Source organism: Anabrus simplex, chromosome 2 (genome assembly GCF_040414725.1).
Source record: "Anabrus simplex isolate iqAnaSimp1 chromosome 2, ASM4041472v1, whole genome shotgun sequence".
Lineage (NCBI taxonomy): Eukaryota > Metazoa > Arthropoda > Insecta > Orthoptera > Tettigoniidae > Anabrus > Anabrus simplex.
The window spans coordinates 72,998,558-73,014,269 of NC_090266.1; the positions used below are offsets into that span (position 1 = coordinate 72,998,558).

The 15,712-nt window shown below is 37.2% G+C and overlaps 1 protein-coding gene across 1 annotated transcript in view; it reads right to left on the reverse strand.

Moving 5' to 3' along the window:
- Nucleotides 1-328: 328 nt before the first annotated feature.
- Mos (Mos oncogene) overlaps nt 329-15,712 on the reverse strand; it is a 164,023-nt gene continuing 148,639 nt past the window's right edge. Inside the window, exon 6 of the mRNA XM_067142329.2 lies at nt 329-1,184. Coding sequence (XP_066998430.2) covers nt 1,023-1,184 — 162 coding nt within the window. The 3' untranslated portion in view covers nt 329-1,022. The remainder of the gene's footprint in view (nt 1,185-15,712) is intronic.

Here is a 15,712-nt window from a genome sequence, read left to right on the forward strand (position 1 = left end):
CTATCTGTGTCGGTGCAACATAAAGCCAATAGAAGAAAAAAAAAAAAATGGAGTAATAAGAGACAATATATGTAGGAAATGCAATGAAGCAAAGGAATCAGCTTAATACATACTTTCCGAATGTGAGGTGCTGGGTAGAATCAGACTCTCCACTCTAGGAATACCAGGTGAAGTGAGAGAAAAAATCCAAGAAGACCCAATAAGAACAACCTGCAGCTTTGTGAAGGGAGCAGATATATCTAGGTGGGAATGAAGGAAAAACATGGTAGCAAAAGATCTTGGAGCTCGACGCTAATAAGGAACTAATATTTAGAGGCTCCATGAAGAAAAGAAGATGTCCCTGTCAGATTTTCTACAAAGTCAATCATCATACATTATGTTGGGCGTGTATTGGGTATTCATAGTGATGGTGTTGTGAAATTAAATTTCTGGGAAGGAAACGTACTGGTTGTGAATTTGTCTTCTCAGAAGTGCAAGATATTTCAAGTGTCAGCAAGGACGATACTGTTTGTTTTTCATAACCCACTAAAAATGGGAGAGACTGAAAGAAGAGAAACGCAGGTAATCTTCTTAGAAAAAACTTCTGTAAAAATTTGAAAATGTTTGATAAACTGTTTCCCTAAGGAAAAATTGCCTCAGTTTGTATCCAAGTTGATCATTTTGTAACTTTTTTTGTAATTATTCTCTATGTTGATGTAATAAATTTGTATACTGCTCAAAACATCATGAAAGTTCTTTATGTAAAATGATATCTTAGATGTCTCATCCCTCCCATCTCACTGTCCCAAACCTCCCATACTAGGGATGGACTGAGACGGAATGCAAGGTATACAAAATCTGCTTGTGCAGGTTTTAAATATTATATTGTGCAAAATGAAAAAGGAGGTTAATTGAGAAAGAGTATTTCAAATAAAATATTTTTTAAAAGGTTGAAAAATTAGTCTAAAAATATTTTGAAATAAAATGTGTCCCAACCATCCATCTTCTCTATCGAACACGATCTATTATAACACATTATAATTTCACAAAAGTGACTGGCACTTCTTCAATTCCTGGATTAATTCCACCATCATCGGTCTGTCCAAAGGGTTGGCTCTCCAACTGTATTTACACAGCTGCATAGAACTCATTTCAACTTTGCTGTTACCTTGCACAATGTCAGGACGATATTCATTTGCCACCACCTAAAACATACCCAAAAAAAAAAAAAAAAATCATAATCAATTATCAGGTTCAGATTTCTGACAATCAATAAGGAAAATTTACTGTTTAGAAAATTTTCAATGGACTCACTGTACAAGGACACAACGGTGATTAACAAAAGACTATGTTGAATTTTCAGCCAAAAGACTAGTTAAATCCTCAACAGGCCCATCACCAGCTGACAAAGATAGCCTGAACTTCAATGCAGAAGCATACTACAATAATGAAGTATGAGGCCAATTCCCACTGCTACAGACTGGTTGATCAGATTTATCTATACAAGATTGCTTTCCAAAATCAATGAATTTGTTGATAACTCTATTAAAATACTCAATTTTTCACAAAGAAAATGTTCATTTTCTTGAAAGAATGAAGTAGACCATTAATTTTATCCTTTATTGTGTAGCACTAAAGGTATATAAAAGGTTTTAAAAAAGTAACTGAAACCATAAAACTTGCTGTAAATACAAACTGCAACTGAAGCTCATAATGAGCAGTAAACTTTGTCCTTTATTCCATTTATCTTTACAGAACTTGCACTGAAAACTCACAACACTATCATCTAATTTCACAGTCTGATTTTGTTACTATAAGCTTTCACAACAAATGTATACAAATAGAGTTTAGGTTGTAAAAGAATGGGTAAAACCGATAAATGGCTCACCGAACTGGATGAGAAATTTCTTTTTCATTTTACTGCTATAAATGTTCATGTTGTTCTCACCATACTACTGGTGTCGTAATCCTTAACAGCCCCATTGTATAATCTTAAGGATAAATATTCTTATTCTGCCAGCAGATATGACAATGAGAGACTAAAAACTTCTCAGAAGTAAGATCTTTAACTTAATGTGTTTTCATAAGATATAAATTGTTAATGTGTTTTGCTTGTAAACCCAAGATATGATCTGTAAAAAATAATCAAAGCCCAGACTGTATCTATTAATAAATGTGTGCATTTATAGGGATTACCCTCTCAAAACAAATCACATAACATTAAAAACATTTATACATACAGCACATTAGGAGTTTTAAACAAAAGAATTCGAATAATATATCAAGGAACATTTTTGATAAATTTCCAGGTTCTTTTTGGAAACATTTAAGAAACGGTTAGGTAAATAATTGACAGGGAATCTCCCACCTGGGCAACAGCCCTAAATGCATATCACTGGTGAATGATTGATTGACTGGGCTACTGATAAGATCACACTTAGAATAAAGATGTTTCAAATACATTCTTCGTGTTCAGTGATGAACTTGCCATTGCTCCAGACAGGCCTGACAACCCCACGGAACAACTGGACACACTGTACTTGGACTTCCGGGAATTTCAGACGTCTAAAGGTGCTGAGCTATATCCATTAAGCAAGAATCCTCAGCACTCCAGCTGAGAACTAACAAGCAAGACAAGGTACTGGAAGCTTAAAGAGCAGGAGGAGTAGGAAGTGAAAAACGCAAAATGCTAGGTTGGATATGGAGATTAGCAGGTGGGTACAGCAGGGTAATGCATTCTACCAAAATGTAGAAAAACTTGTTTGCAGCAAAGAAGTACCAAGGAAAAGTAAAGAGATAATGTACAAAATGTACTATGTACCCATACTGACTTATGCAGCTGAGAATTGGATGTTGATTAGCAGGCAAGAGAGTAGAATTCAAGCCAGTGAGATGATATTCCTAAGAAGTATGATAGGAAAAACAAGGAAAGACAGAGTGAGAAATGAAGATGTTAGGAAGGAAGTTGGGATGGGAAAGCTAAATGAGAGAGTTAACAAGAATAAACTAAAGTGGTTTGGACATGTAAAACGGATGGAGGAGAATAGAATTCCAAGACAGATGGTGGAGGCAAAGTGCAAGGGAAAAAGAGCAAGAGGAAGACCTAGAACAAGATGGATAGAATCAGTGAAGAGTGGCATAAGAAGACAAAATTTAGACTGTGAAAGAGGAATGGTGGAAGGAAAGAGGAAGATGGAGAAGTACCATAAATACCCCGACCCGGCAGGAGCTGGATATGGGGAAATGATTATTTTGACTCAAGGAGGAAGTGTCTCAATGAAGATACTACTGCAAAGTTTTAAATTCTGTGAAGGAGAGACTAAACATATAAGTTTTACATCCTACTACTTTTATGGTTTTCGGAGGTGCCACAGTGCTGGAATTTTGTCCCTAAGGAGTTCCTTTACATGCCAATAAATTTACTGACACAAGGCTGATGTATCGGAGCTCCTTCAAATACCACCAGACTCAACAGGGATCAGAACCACCAAGTTGGGCTCAGAACGCCAGTGCTCTACCATCTGAACCACTCGGCCAAGCAAAAGCATAGAATTGACAATGGCCAGCATTGCTCGTTGCCATACTGACATAATACAGCATCTGCTAAAAATATTCCATTCATGGGAAATGATAGTGTTGTCATTACAACAACTAACCACACTATTGGAACCTCTTTATCCTAACTTACCCTTCTTGATTTAATGGTTACCAAAAATCCTCATAAAATTTTGTCACATGATCACATTCCTTTTCCATGTATGTACAAACATGACTTCATTTACCTGTCATATTCTCATAGAATAACAAAATATAAAACCAAATACGTAAGTTTAATGGACATTAAATATATAAATATCCATGACATTAGACTACCCACTTCAAATTTCCCTATGAAGGACATAATTTAAACGACACTGATATGAAATTACAATACCAATTCCCTCTTACTTGGTCTCCTCGACAAGCTTGCGCCAAAGTGCTGAGTTAAAATATCTCGACCTCTCTACTTACACATAACTGACAAAGTTAAACACAGTGTCCTATAAACATGCCCTACACTGGCTATATAGACAAACCTCTTTTTCTAATGTGCTTGAACAGTATCAGGTGTTATGCAATAGAATTAAAATAGTAATCCAAAATAAGAAATTTTCCCACTAACAACAGCTAGCCAGTAATTTGAATACCAGAAGCATATTGTCACAACTTCATTCCATGGGCACAGGGAAATCAGGACCTTGTCATTGTAACACACACATACCTCTTGATGACTTAAACATTTCTCTTATGTAAAAACAAAGCATGCACCACAGGTTATAACTCAGAATATACAGAATGTACTAACCCCACCCCCACCAAACAGACCAATGTTTAAATTTCATAGGGTTATGGAAGCAGAGTTTAAACGTGAACTGCTTCTGGTCAAATCAAATGCCACAGGAGTTGTTTTAACTTTCCATCATAATCATCATCATCATCATTAAAAGTATTCTGGATATTATTTGCCCAGTAACTGCTGACATGTTTTATTTCAAACTCACTTCTGGAACAAACCCAAGGGTATGGAATGATGATAAATGCAGTACCAAAAAAATTAAAGACTAAAAATTGTAACTTATCAGACTATCAGCCTGTATGTATACTTTCTCTCTCCAAACCCTTTGAACAAATAATCCATTGGCCATTAACAGACAACATTTACAAATACTCTGTGCTTGACTCTCTAAAGCCAAGTTTAAAAAAATGACCACAGCATGACCACTGCACTACTGTAGGTCACAGATGACATAATATACACTGTATTTTCACCTAGCCACGTCATTTGGTCAAATTAATTAATTTTGCAAATTTTTGTTTGATAGTAGTTAGGCTAATGGTATGTATATACTAGTTTAAAACAGTTCCTGTGCTGTACATGATTTTTATTAAAAGTGAAATGTTTTTAACATTTAATTTCTTACTGTAATGTGGTTAAGTGGAAGAGGCAACTGCGAGTACTAACTTCGTCACTACCACAGACAAATACAAAAATAAAATGTTGCTACGTCCAAGCTGCTATACTAGCGTTTGCTAACTGTCATCCATCACGGCTAGTTCCTATAACCACTTCTGTTCATCCTTGTAATGAACACTCTTACAGTAATCCTGCAGTCAATACCCTGGAAACTTCTCCACGCAAATGGCATGAGATGTCACGCTACCTGCCACAAACAAATTTGAGCTCCAATGCCAAACCCAAGAATGGAATGAATGATTAGCATAATATAAGCTGCTACTTAATAAAAAGGACATTCAGATCTGCAAGAAATGGGAACAATAAAGTTGATGGCGAAGACCTGCAGCAGATGACAAAATGTTAAAATCTTGGATCTACGATTGCAGCCAACAACTTACTGAACAGGTGAGAATGGTATGGGGCCTGGATGAAGTGGTGAATGATGACAGACGTCACCTGATATTGCTGGAAGAAGGATCAAAAGAAAGCTTGTAGTTTTATATGTTTGTTGATATCAAGAACATAGATACAGGATATTCAGTTTTATGTGGAATCCGAGCCACAGGGACATGACTTTTCATTTCCAAATTCCCACCACAAGCTTTGATCGGAATTTAAACAGCAGCTGCCTTGGTGAGAAACAAGTGACAATATCACTCGGCTATCAGGCCCACGAATGAAAGGCCACCTGAAGTCTATTGTACATTATCTGCCCTGTTGCATTCTATGTTATCGAATATTGACTACCTTATGAAAAGGCAAAATGTCGACTAAGCACCATTGTGAGAAAATGCTGAGAGTCTCAGCCAGCATTACTTGATTGGATAGCGTTTCCAGTATAAGCATAAATGACTTTACATTGCACCAATCTGGGATCAAATTTGGGCAAGTTGACTATGATGGTTTGCACATATGCTGCAAGCAGAAGTAGACAGTAAAGCAAAGATGAGCTAAACACTGGAAATCATCACAAATAAATCAAAGACATGGCCTAAAAAGCAATGGGATGATATACTTTGTAAAGATACAGAAAGAGTAAATCAACACCACACTAACATGGTCCACAACTGAACAAACTGAAGGCAGTGCAGACCCTGACTTAGGCGTAACAAATGGTGATAAACTTTATGATGATGTTTCAGTTATCACACATTCCTCTGTTTTTAAGACAGCTTTCAAAAAGTTCATTAGGTGTACTATTTCAATTGATATTTTTAAGCTTACACAATAACATTCTAAGGATGGTATTATCAAATATCTTTGAGAAGTATACGATAAATATCACAGTGTTTCAAGCCACTTTTAAGTATGTTATTAGTAACCTCATCACAAAGAAGTATACCATACTTTCTCATATAATTAACACACTTTTTGTCTAACTCATTGGCTGAACGGTCAGCGTACTGGCCTTCGATTCAGATGGTCCCGAGTTTGATTCCTGGCCGGGTCGGGGATTTTAACCTTAATTGGTTAATTCCAATGGCACGGGGGCTGGGTGTATGTATTGTCTTCATCATCATTTCATCCTCATCACGACGTGCAGCTCGCCTATGGGCGTCAAATAGAAAGACCTGCACCTGGCAAGCCGAACCCGTCCAGGGATATCCCGGCACTAAAAGCCATACGACATTTCATTTCAACACACTTTTTGACTAAAAACATAGGCAAAAATTTGGATGTGTTAATTATTCAAGGAATTCAGAAATACAAACATTGTATATACAGAATTTATTCACATTTAAGGATACATCAAATACGTGTGTGGGTGACGAGTCCATAGCTTAGTTTGATGCAGCTCTCCATACCAGCTTATCCTATGCTAATCTTTTCATTTTTATGCAACTACTACTACATCGCTCTAACCTGCCAGTCACATTCATACCTTTGTCTACCCCTACATCTACACTTCCTACAAAAACCAACTGAACAAGACCTGGGTATCCTAAGATGCGTCCTTTCTTCTGGTCAAATTTAGCCAAATTAACCTCCTCTCACCAATTTGATTCAGTATCTCTTCACGATTCGATCTACCCATCTCACCTTCAGCATCCTTCTGTAACACCGTATCTCACAAGCTCTCTTTCTTTCTGAGCTAGTTATCGCACATGTTTCACTCCCATATAATACCTCCCCCATGGCACTACAGCCCTAGAAAGGCCTTGGACTACCAAGCGACTGCTGCTCAGCCTGAAGGCCTGCAGATTGCGAGGTGTCGTGTGGTCAGCACGACAAATCCTCTCGGCTGTTATTCTTGGCTATCCAGGCCCGCTATCTCACCGTCAAATAGCTCCTCAATTCTAATCACGTAAGCTGAGTGGACCTCGAACCAGCCCTCACGTCCAGGTGAAAATCCCTGACCTGGCCGGGAATCGAACCCGGGGCCTCCGGGTAAGAGGCAGGCACGCTACCCCTACACCACGGGACCAGCCATTCCCATATAATGCCCAAACAAAATTCTAAATTTCTTTTTTTGCTATTTACTTTACGTCGCAGTGACACATATAGGTCTTATGGCGACGATGGGATAGAAAAGACCTAGGAATGGGAAGGAAGTGGCCGAGTGGCCTTCATTAAGGTACAGCCCCAGCATTTGACTGGTGTGAAAATGGGAATCCACAGAAAACCTCCTTCAGGGCTGCTGACAATGGGGTTCGAACTCACTATCTCCCAGATGCAAGCTCACAGCTGTGCGCCCTTAACTGCATGGCCAACTCACCTGGTAGTCTGGATTTTATATCCTCCGTACTTCTGCCATCGTTAGTTATTTTACTACCGAAGTAACAATATTCATCTACTTCCTTTAAGACTTCATTTCCTAATCTAATATTTCTTAAAATTAAAAACAGTCTATATCAGTACACATTAAAATATTTTAGCCCCTCAGGCCAGTTCGACATTAATTGTATGTCCGGTGGACTATACTCGTTCAGCCGAATTCGACGCACCATGAACGGCCAGAGCAGACGGAAGTTAGAAAGCCTATTACACGCATCTCTGCTGATTTCTGGAATCTTTTTTCACCTTGTGAATCAAGAAGCTGTGTACTTTCCTGCCATCTCTGTTTCATAATTAGAACTAATACAAAATTTATTGATATGTGTTGTTGCTTTTGACTCATATCAATCAGGGATAGATCGTGAAATGCACTCTGTTGAGTTTCAGGGAAGTTGCTTTAGAAAGTATCACATCCTTTCCTGCCATCAGTATGTACAATTTTGACCATAATGGCCATATTGACTAGACAAATCTTTAAATAATTAATGACAGTGACTTACGTGCCATCTCGGGAATGCTTTGTTAACAATATCTAACATGAAAATTCCTGCATTCTCTCAACAACGGACAGGTTAGAACTCATCTTGCGATGTTTACATTGTGCTGACAATTCTACACCGGATACATATACAGGGCCTAAGAAGCTTTTTAAAATTCAGCCTTTCCTGGAAATTATACATGAACAATTTCAGACTGCCTACATATACAACAAAAATATTTCTTGCTTGTTTTGTAAATATGCCTGAAATAAATAGGTACCAAATGTGGAACTTATCTAAATTATATATGTTTTCAAATATTGTGGGTGGTTATGGACAACCCTGAACTACTGTCAACACGTATATTATAGAAAAACATTGATAATGATCTTGGTAAGTAGTCCTGAAATGTTCATTACATTATGTTTCGTATATTTAACACTATGAAATATTTAACTTGATGATGTCTAAACCCCTGTTGAGCTTCAATTTAAATAGTGCCCGAGAAGTGAGCAGCACGCAATTAAATTGCCGCCTTGAAGGGTTAACGTGTGCCGATATAGACTGCTTTTAATTTTGAGAAATGTATCAAACCATCAGCACTCTTTAAAATTACTTTTATTTTTTATTATAATATAATATTTCCTGCATCACCTGACTCTTTTAAACTGCACTCCATTACTTTTGGACATTTTTTTCATCTTGTACTCCTTCTCCAAGACAGCAATTTCTCCAGATCTTCAGCAGACTGAGATAAAATAACAATATCATTGTCAAATCTCAGAGTTTTGATTTCCTCTCCTTGAATTGTGATTCCCTTTCCAAATTTTTCTTTGATTTCCTCCACTGCCTGGTCTATATAAACACTGAAAAGTAGAGGGGGACAAAGTGCAGCCTTGCCTCACTCCTTTCTGGATTGTGATTTCTTTTTTTCAACGCCCTTGACCCTTATCACTGCAGACTGAATTCTGTACAGATTGTAGACAATTCTTATTTCTTGGAATCTGATTCTGATCACCTTCAGAATCTCAAATAGTTCGGTCCAATCAACATTATCAAATGCCTTTTCTAGATCTACAAATGCCATTAACATGGGCTTGTCTTTCTTAATCCGATCCTCTAAGATATAAAGTCAGGATTGCTTCAAGTATTCCTACTTTTCTTCTGAAGTCAAATTTATCTTCTCCCAGCTCAGCTTCAACTTGTCTTTCCATTCTTTTGCAAAAAATATGAGTTAAAATTTTGCAAGCGTGAGATACTAAACTAATGGTGTGGTAGTTTTCATACTTGTCAGCACCTGCTTTCTTGGGAATAGGTATAACAGCATTCTGTCCGAAATTGGACGGCACTTCTCTTATATCATACATCTTACACACTAAACTGAATAACCTTGCCCTGCTGGTTTCTCCTAAGGCAGTCAGTAATCCTGAGGGTATGTCATCAATTCCAGGTGCCTTGTTCCTATTTAGGTCTCTCAAAGCTATGTTGAATTCTGACCTCAAAATTGAGTCACCCATTTCATCAGTATCAACAGCCTCTTCTAGCTCCAGAACATTCTCATCTATTCTCTCCCTTGATAAAACTGTTGGTTATGTTCTTGTCTTGCCTTCTTTCTCCAGAATTGGTTTTCCATCTGAGCTCTTAATATCCATACACCTATATTTCATTTCTCCAAAATTTCCTTGTATTTCCTATATGCAGTATCTACTATACACAATAGTGGCTCAGCTTATTTGCAGTTATAATGCGGTGTAAAATTATGGAATAAGTTTTCTTCTGAACACTCCTGAAGAGAATACCAGACAAGTTTGATGCACAGGTTTGAAGTATGTACACTGGAAAATATTCTTCTCACTATGTGCTGATAATAAGACCCCATGCAAAATAAAGTAATTAAACTACGAATCACAAAAGTAATAATGACATACCGGCAATAAGAGAAAAAAAAGTGTTACCTTTTATAGGCTACGTCACTATCGACAATGCAGGAAGAATTGCTGTTCCTAACACTGCTCACATCTCTCCGTATGAAGTCATCTTCAGTCTCATCTAACAGATTCGAAATTCCAGTTTTCTTGAAGCTCTTCTCAATAACCTTCAAAGAAATCATGTCTCAAGCACAAAATATACACTCGCAAAGGAGTCCCATACGTGGTTTCTGAATCTTGTTAGTTGGTGTAAGTTCGTGCACACTTTCTGCCATCCAGCACAGAAAGCACACATTGTCCTTGAATGGTTTACTTCTCGAAATGTCCAAGAATTTTTTTTGCTAGTTGCTTTACGTCGCACCGACACGGATAGGTCTTATGGCGACGATGGGACAGGGAAGGGCTAGGAGTGGGAAGGAAGCGGCCATGGCCTTAATTAAGGTACAGCCCCAGCATCTGCCTGGTATGAAAATGGGAAACCACGGAAAACCATTTTCAGGGCTGCCGACAGTGGGGTTTGAACCTACTATCTCCCGAATACTGGATAACGGACCGCACTTAAGCGACTGCAGCTATGTCCAAGAATTGAAGTACCAAAGTAGCAATATCAAACCATCATGGTTTTCATGGTTTCCAACAATTCCTTAGTGTCTTCCATCAGGTGGCCACAATAACTGTCTAACAGGAGGGCTGGGCATCAAAGGAGAGACCCCAATCGATTTCCCCAAACTGTGATAAGAACATCTTCGATGGATTTTTAACAGCAAGCAACATCAAGATATTACAGTAAAACCTTGTTAATTCGAAGTCGTTGGGACACAAATATCAGACTTCGAATTACATGAATTTGAATTAACCGCCAACTCGTAATTCAGAAATGCCAACCCTTGCCATGTCACAAAATATTCTAAGACCTGTTATTGCATGCAATTAACCTTGATTCACAGTTTAAACCTTTCAAATATAATGGAAAAAAACTATTTCCAAAATGTGTTCAACAAGGTGCATTTACATTATTTAAATAATGCACTCAGATAACTAACAAACAAACATAACCCCACACAATGAAAGGAAAACAAAGCATGATTCACAGACAAGGAGAAATCTATGCTGACTTCTGTGTGCAAGTGCTTTATTCTTTGGATTACTGTATTGGATGCATTTTATATACTCTGTACTTGCATGCAAAGTACCCAATGTCCTTAAAACATCATGGTTTATCAAAATTTCCTATGATGAGGGGAGAAAGTCTCACTTCTGCGTGCATTGCAACACAGTACAATGACCCCAACCCTTGTATGATTTCCCGGCTGGCACTTCTCTCCTTTAAAACCATAAATCCGTTTGGGTTCGGCATTAAAAGAAACAATGCAGTTTCATCGGCATTGAAAATATTGTTCGGTGCATACGAATTGATTATATAAGCCATGCTTTTTCGCTGTCGGCATCACCAGTGTTTGCGGATTCTGCTTATCCGCACAATGCCTGCTACGTGACATTGTGGCGTTCCTTAAAATGCTGGATATAAAAGAATCACAATTTCACTCGAACCTAGCAAATTTGAAGCACACTGTAGACACACCGAAGTGAGTGAAAGTGCAGAAAGCTACCCTGCATGTTCTGGAAGATGTGTTCTATCGTCACACAGATAAATTTAAGTCACTCTGTAAAATGTAATGTAAAGGCAGTTCTGAATTAAAAGTCTGAATTTTGGTAATGGGACAGACATTGTTCTTCGAGTTACAAATTATCTGTATTTCAAATTAAACAATTGAAATAACATGCAAAACCGTACCTCATGTTTCCAGGAACTAAAGCTTCTTCGAATTAGGCAGGATTTTGAATTAACAGATTTCAAATTATCGAGGTTCTATTGTAATTGTTTTATTCTGAGTTAATGTACGAGAAGAGCAACTGTTTTTAATACCATACAAATTTTTGAAGTGCTTCCTCAACAAGAAGTACATAAAGACAAATATAACTATTAATGCTATTTAGATAAGCATTATTAAAGAAACTTGAGAGAGTGAGTTTGAGTATTTTTCATCCAACCTTGTACAGGTGATGTCTCCATGCACACTTTTTCTTGCATACATACTGTCCCCTTTTTACCGGGCATGCTCAGCCGGAGAGCGAGGGTCCCAAGGGTGGACCGTTCGCTGTCAAACTTTGCTTAATTTTGAGGACAGGGAAAGAAACAAGGACTGACGACAATAATACAAAAAGAATCAAACAACAGGTTTTGACATTTATTATCAACTAGCACTAAATGGAAATAACAAAATAACATCTTGTTATAAATCTTGATGGCAAAAAAAAAAAACATCTTCTCAGCCGGTCTCTCTCTAGTTACGGCTTTTAAAATTTTGATCCCATTTCAAAATTCTGTAAATATACAAATTAATGTTAGCCCACACCTGGCTTGACAAAATACAAAAATTAAATTCTACATTGGGATAAATTTCCTTTTGGTCATACTTGAATTATTTACAAGATGAGAACGAGCAGATCTCAATAGGCTATTTACTCCGCAAATGATTTTTAAACCTTTGAATTGTCAGATCTCTCCCTGACAACATTTATTACTTCAAAATAAAATTTAAATTATCAAATAATTGAATAAATTATGGCGTCTACGTCCACTAGAAACAAATACTTAATCACGTTGTTCTACTCATGGGTAATTTTATGTCACATTATCTTGCTCATAAACATGAAATTATTCAAATTAAGTCAACAAATCTTATTCAGAAAATCATCATTTCAGAATACCTTTATCGGACTCATTTCTATTGAATTGTATTCAGACCATAATTATTCCTACAAAAATTTCCTCTAATATTCAACTGGACAACACATAAAGTTAACCTTAAACCTCTGGCGCCTTGATGAAATTTAACATTTTAAGCTTTACAACACAATGAGCCTTTGTCCAAATGATTGAAATAACCCCTACTTATTCATTGGCGTTTGAAACTGTAATCTTGTCTCAACTTAATTTTTAAATAAAATTTACTGAAGGTTAAACTCCAAATAAAATAAATCATCTCGAACAACGGTGTTAACAACCTGGGCCCAACCTGACAAAAACACAAGGCCAGGACAAAACCACATTTCAAAGAAGAAAATATATCACCAGTCAAAGAAATTAATACAACACACACATACCACATTCACACAAAGACACACACGAATTATCTACAATATTTACAACGAACTCTAGTTCTTGATTTTATGATTTTGATTTTTAACCCTGGACATGCAAGTTCTCGTGATGATAATATTGGCTAAAGAAAGGTTTTATTTTTGACTCTCGGATATGTGACGAAACTTCAGTAGTCACTTGGTCAAGGATGATGTAGATTCCACAATGTTGGTTACAACAGCATTAGCAGTAAATATCTGGAAAATTGGTCGGCTACAGACACGCACATAATACAGGTCAAATATAGCATTCACGTTTATGGCTCATGAGTCACGACTTTATTATTACTCCATTCTACATTCTCAAATTAACACGTGCTCAGCAACTGAAGAAAATACGTTTACCATGCATATATTCCTCAATAAAAATTCAATAAATGGATTTCAACCATTCAACAACTACATTAATTGATCCATCAGGATTCTGCCATATTCCAGGCCCATCTCCACTACAATTGAGCAATATTTACACTCATGACCCTTTTTCCATTCATTTAACCAAAGTGACATTCTTATTATTATTATTATTATCATCATCATCATTATTATTATTATATGCGCAAGATATTACGTGAACCAAAGCTGGACAATAATCCAGATGACTCTAACACATGATAAATCCAACAAGAAGGAATTTACGTAGAAATTCGGCATGCAAAAAGAATGCCGGAAATCTGTCCCACATTGTTTCTTTATTGAAAATATTCCAAAATTCAAATTATTAGTTATCGTCGAGGACAATGATTTTTAATTAATGCTAGACTATTAAATGGGACCTTTAGATTAATCACAGAAGACACACACACATCCTAGCTACACTAATAGGTTTTACTAGTCATTCACACTCAGCCTGACAACACTACCATCTCCCAGTGAAAGAAGAATGATATTATCAATTACTACTGCAAATTTAGAAGAAATATCAACGCTAATGAATAAGCAAGCATTACTTCTACAAAGATGAACAGAGAAATATTTTTAAAAAAAGGTACTTAAATGCATGATGGAACTGGATATCTGCCGGTGATCTGGAATTTCTGGATCACATGGTGTTGGATGGTTGCTTCTGTCGTTATCTCCCCATGTTAGATTTCGCCTTCATTTAGAACACCATGGCAGCATCGAAGTTCAATGCAGGAACTCTGTAGGGTTCCTCTTCAATTTGTGGAAACATCTTGAGGTACTGCAGTAGCCACGTGGTAATCCTCTTCCTTCCTCTTATGCGGTATAAGCTGAAACCCACGTGGTAATCCTCTTCCTTCTTCTTATGCGGTATAAGCTGAAACTAACACAAGTCTTTAGGAAATATTCACACACAAATACACCAAGTTTAGATGATGAACGACACTTAACTTAGCCTGTGAAGGTTCATCAGAATCGTAGGTTATTGTACGTAAAAGGATGACATTTCAAGTCCAACTACAGAATGCTCGTGTTCAAAATTTTCTGTAGAATAATTGAGAGCGCCGATTCAGTCATTCAGCAGAACAAGAGTGCAAGATAGCAATAGTACAAGATAGCTATAGTGCAAGATAGCAAGAGAGTATTTCTTCGCAAAACTAAGGTATTTATTAACTTTCTGAGGTAGGTGTGGCTCCACGTCGTCTTATAATTGGCTGCCCTCTTCCTCCTGATAGGTTATTATAATGCTGGAAAGTGCTCTCATTTGAAGACACTTGTCATGCGTATTCACCTCGCAGTGGCCTTGAGAGCCATCACTGGGTCACGTGGCACAGCTGATCGCTCGATTGGAAAATCAATTATTCGCTCCTGGCTGGCTAAAACCGGTTCCCAACATGTGAACACGTCTCTGTAACCCGGGCTGGAAATATCTCGCCCGTACAAAATAAATAATAGCCTGTTAGTTGACTGCACTACAAAACGTTCATTATAGGCCAAATTTGACGGGGACAATATGTGGATCTCTCGCTCTCGCTCTCTCTCTCTCTCTCTCTCTCTCTCTCTCTCTCTCTCTCTCACACAAATTTGACTTACAGCATTATTTTTCATTACAGAACAACGTAAGAGTAAGTTTTCTGCCAGCAAGGATTGGAGAACACATTCAAAGTAATAAACTTCATTGTTAGGTTCCGTATTGAGTTAAGACTATGCTTAAAGTAAATACAAAATTTTAATATTCCACCTTCTCAGTACTAACAAAACATTTGATGTTTTACAAAAACATTACAGTGTTATTAATAGGTACTAGTTTCGGTCCACTGTGGACCGTCATCAGCCTAGCCAAATTACAACAGTAAAAGACATAGTGATAAAATAAAGTAAAATAATGTGGAGAACCTGACCCGGTCAATGACTGGAAAACAGGTTGTAGGTTTTCATTTTCATTTTTC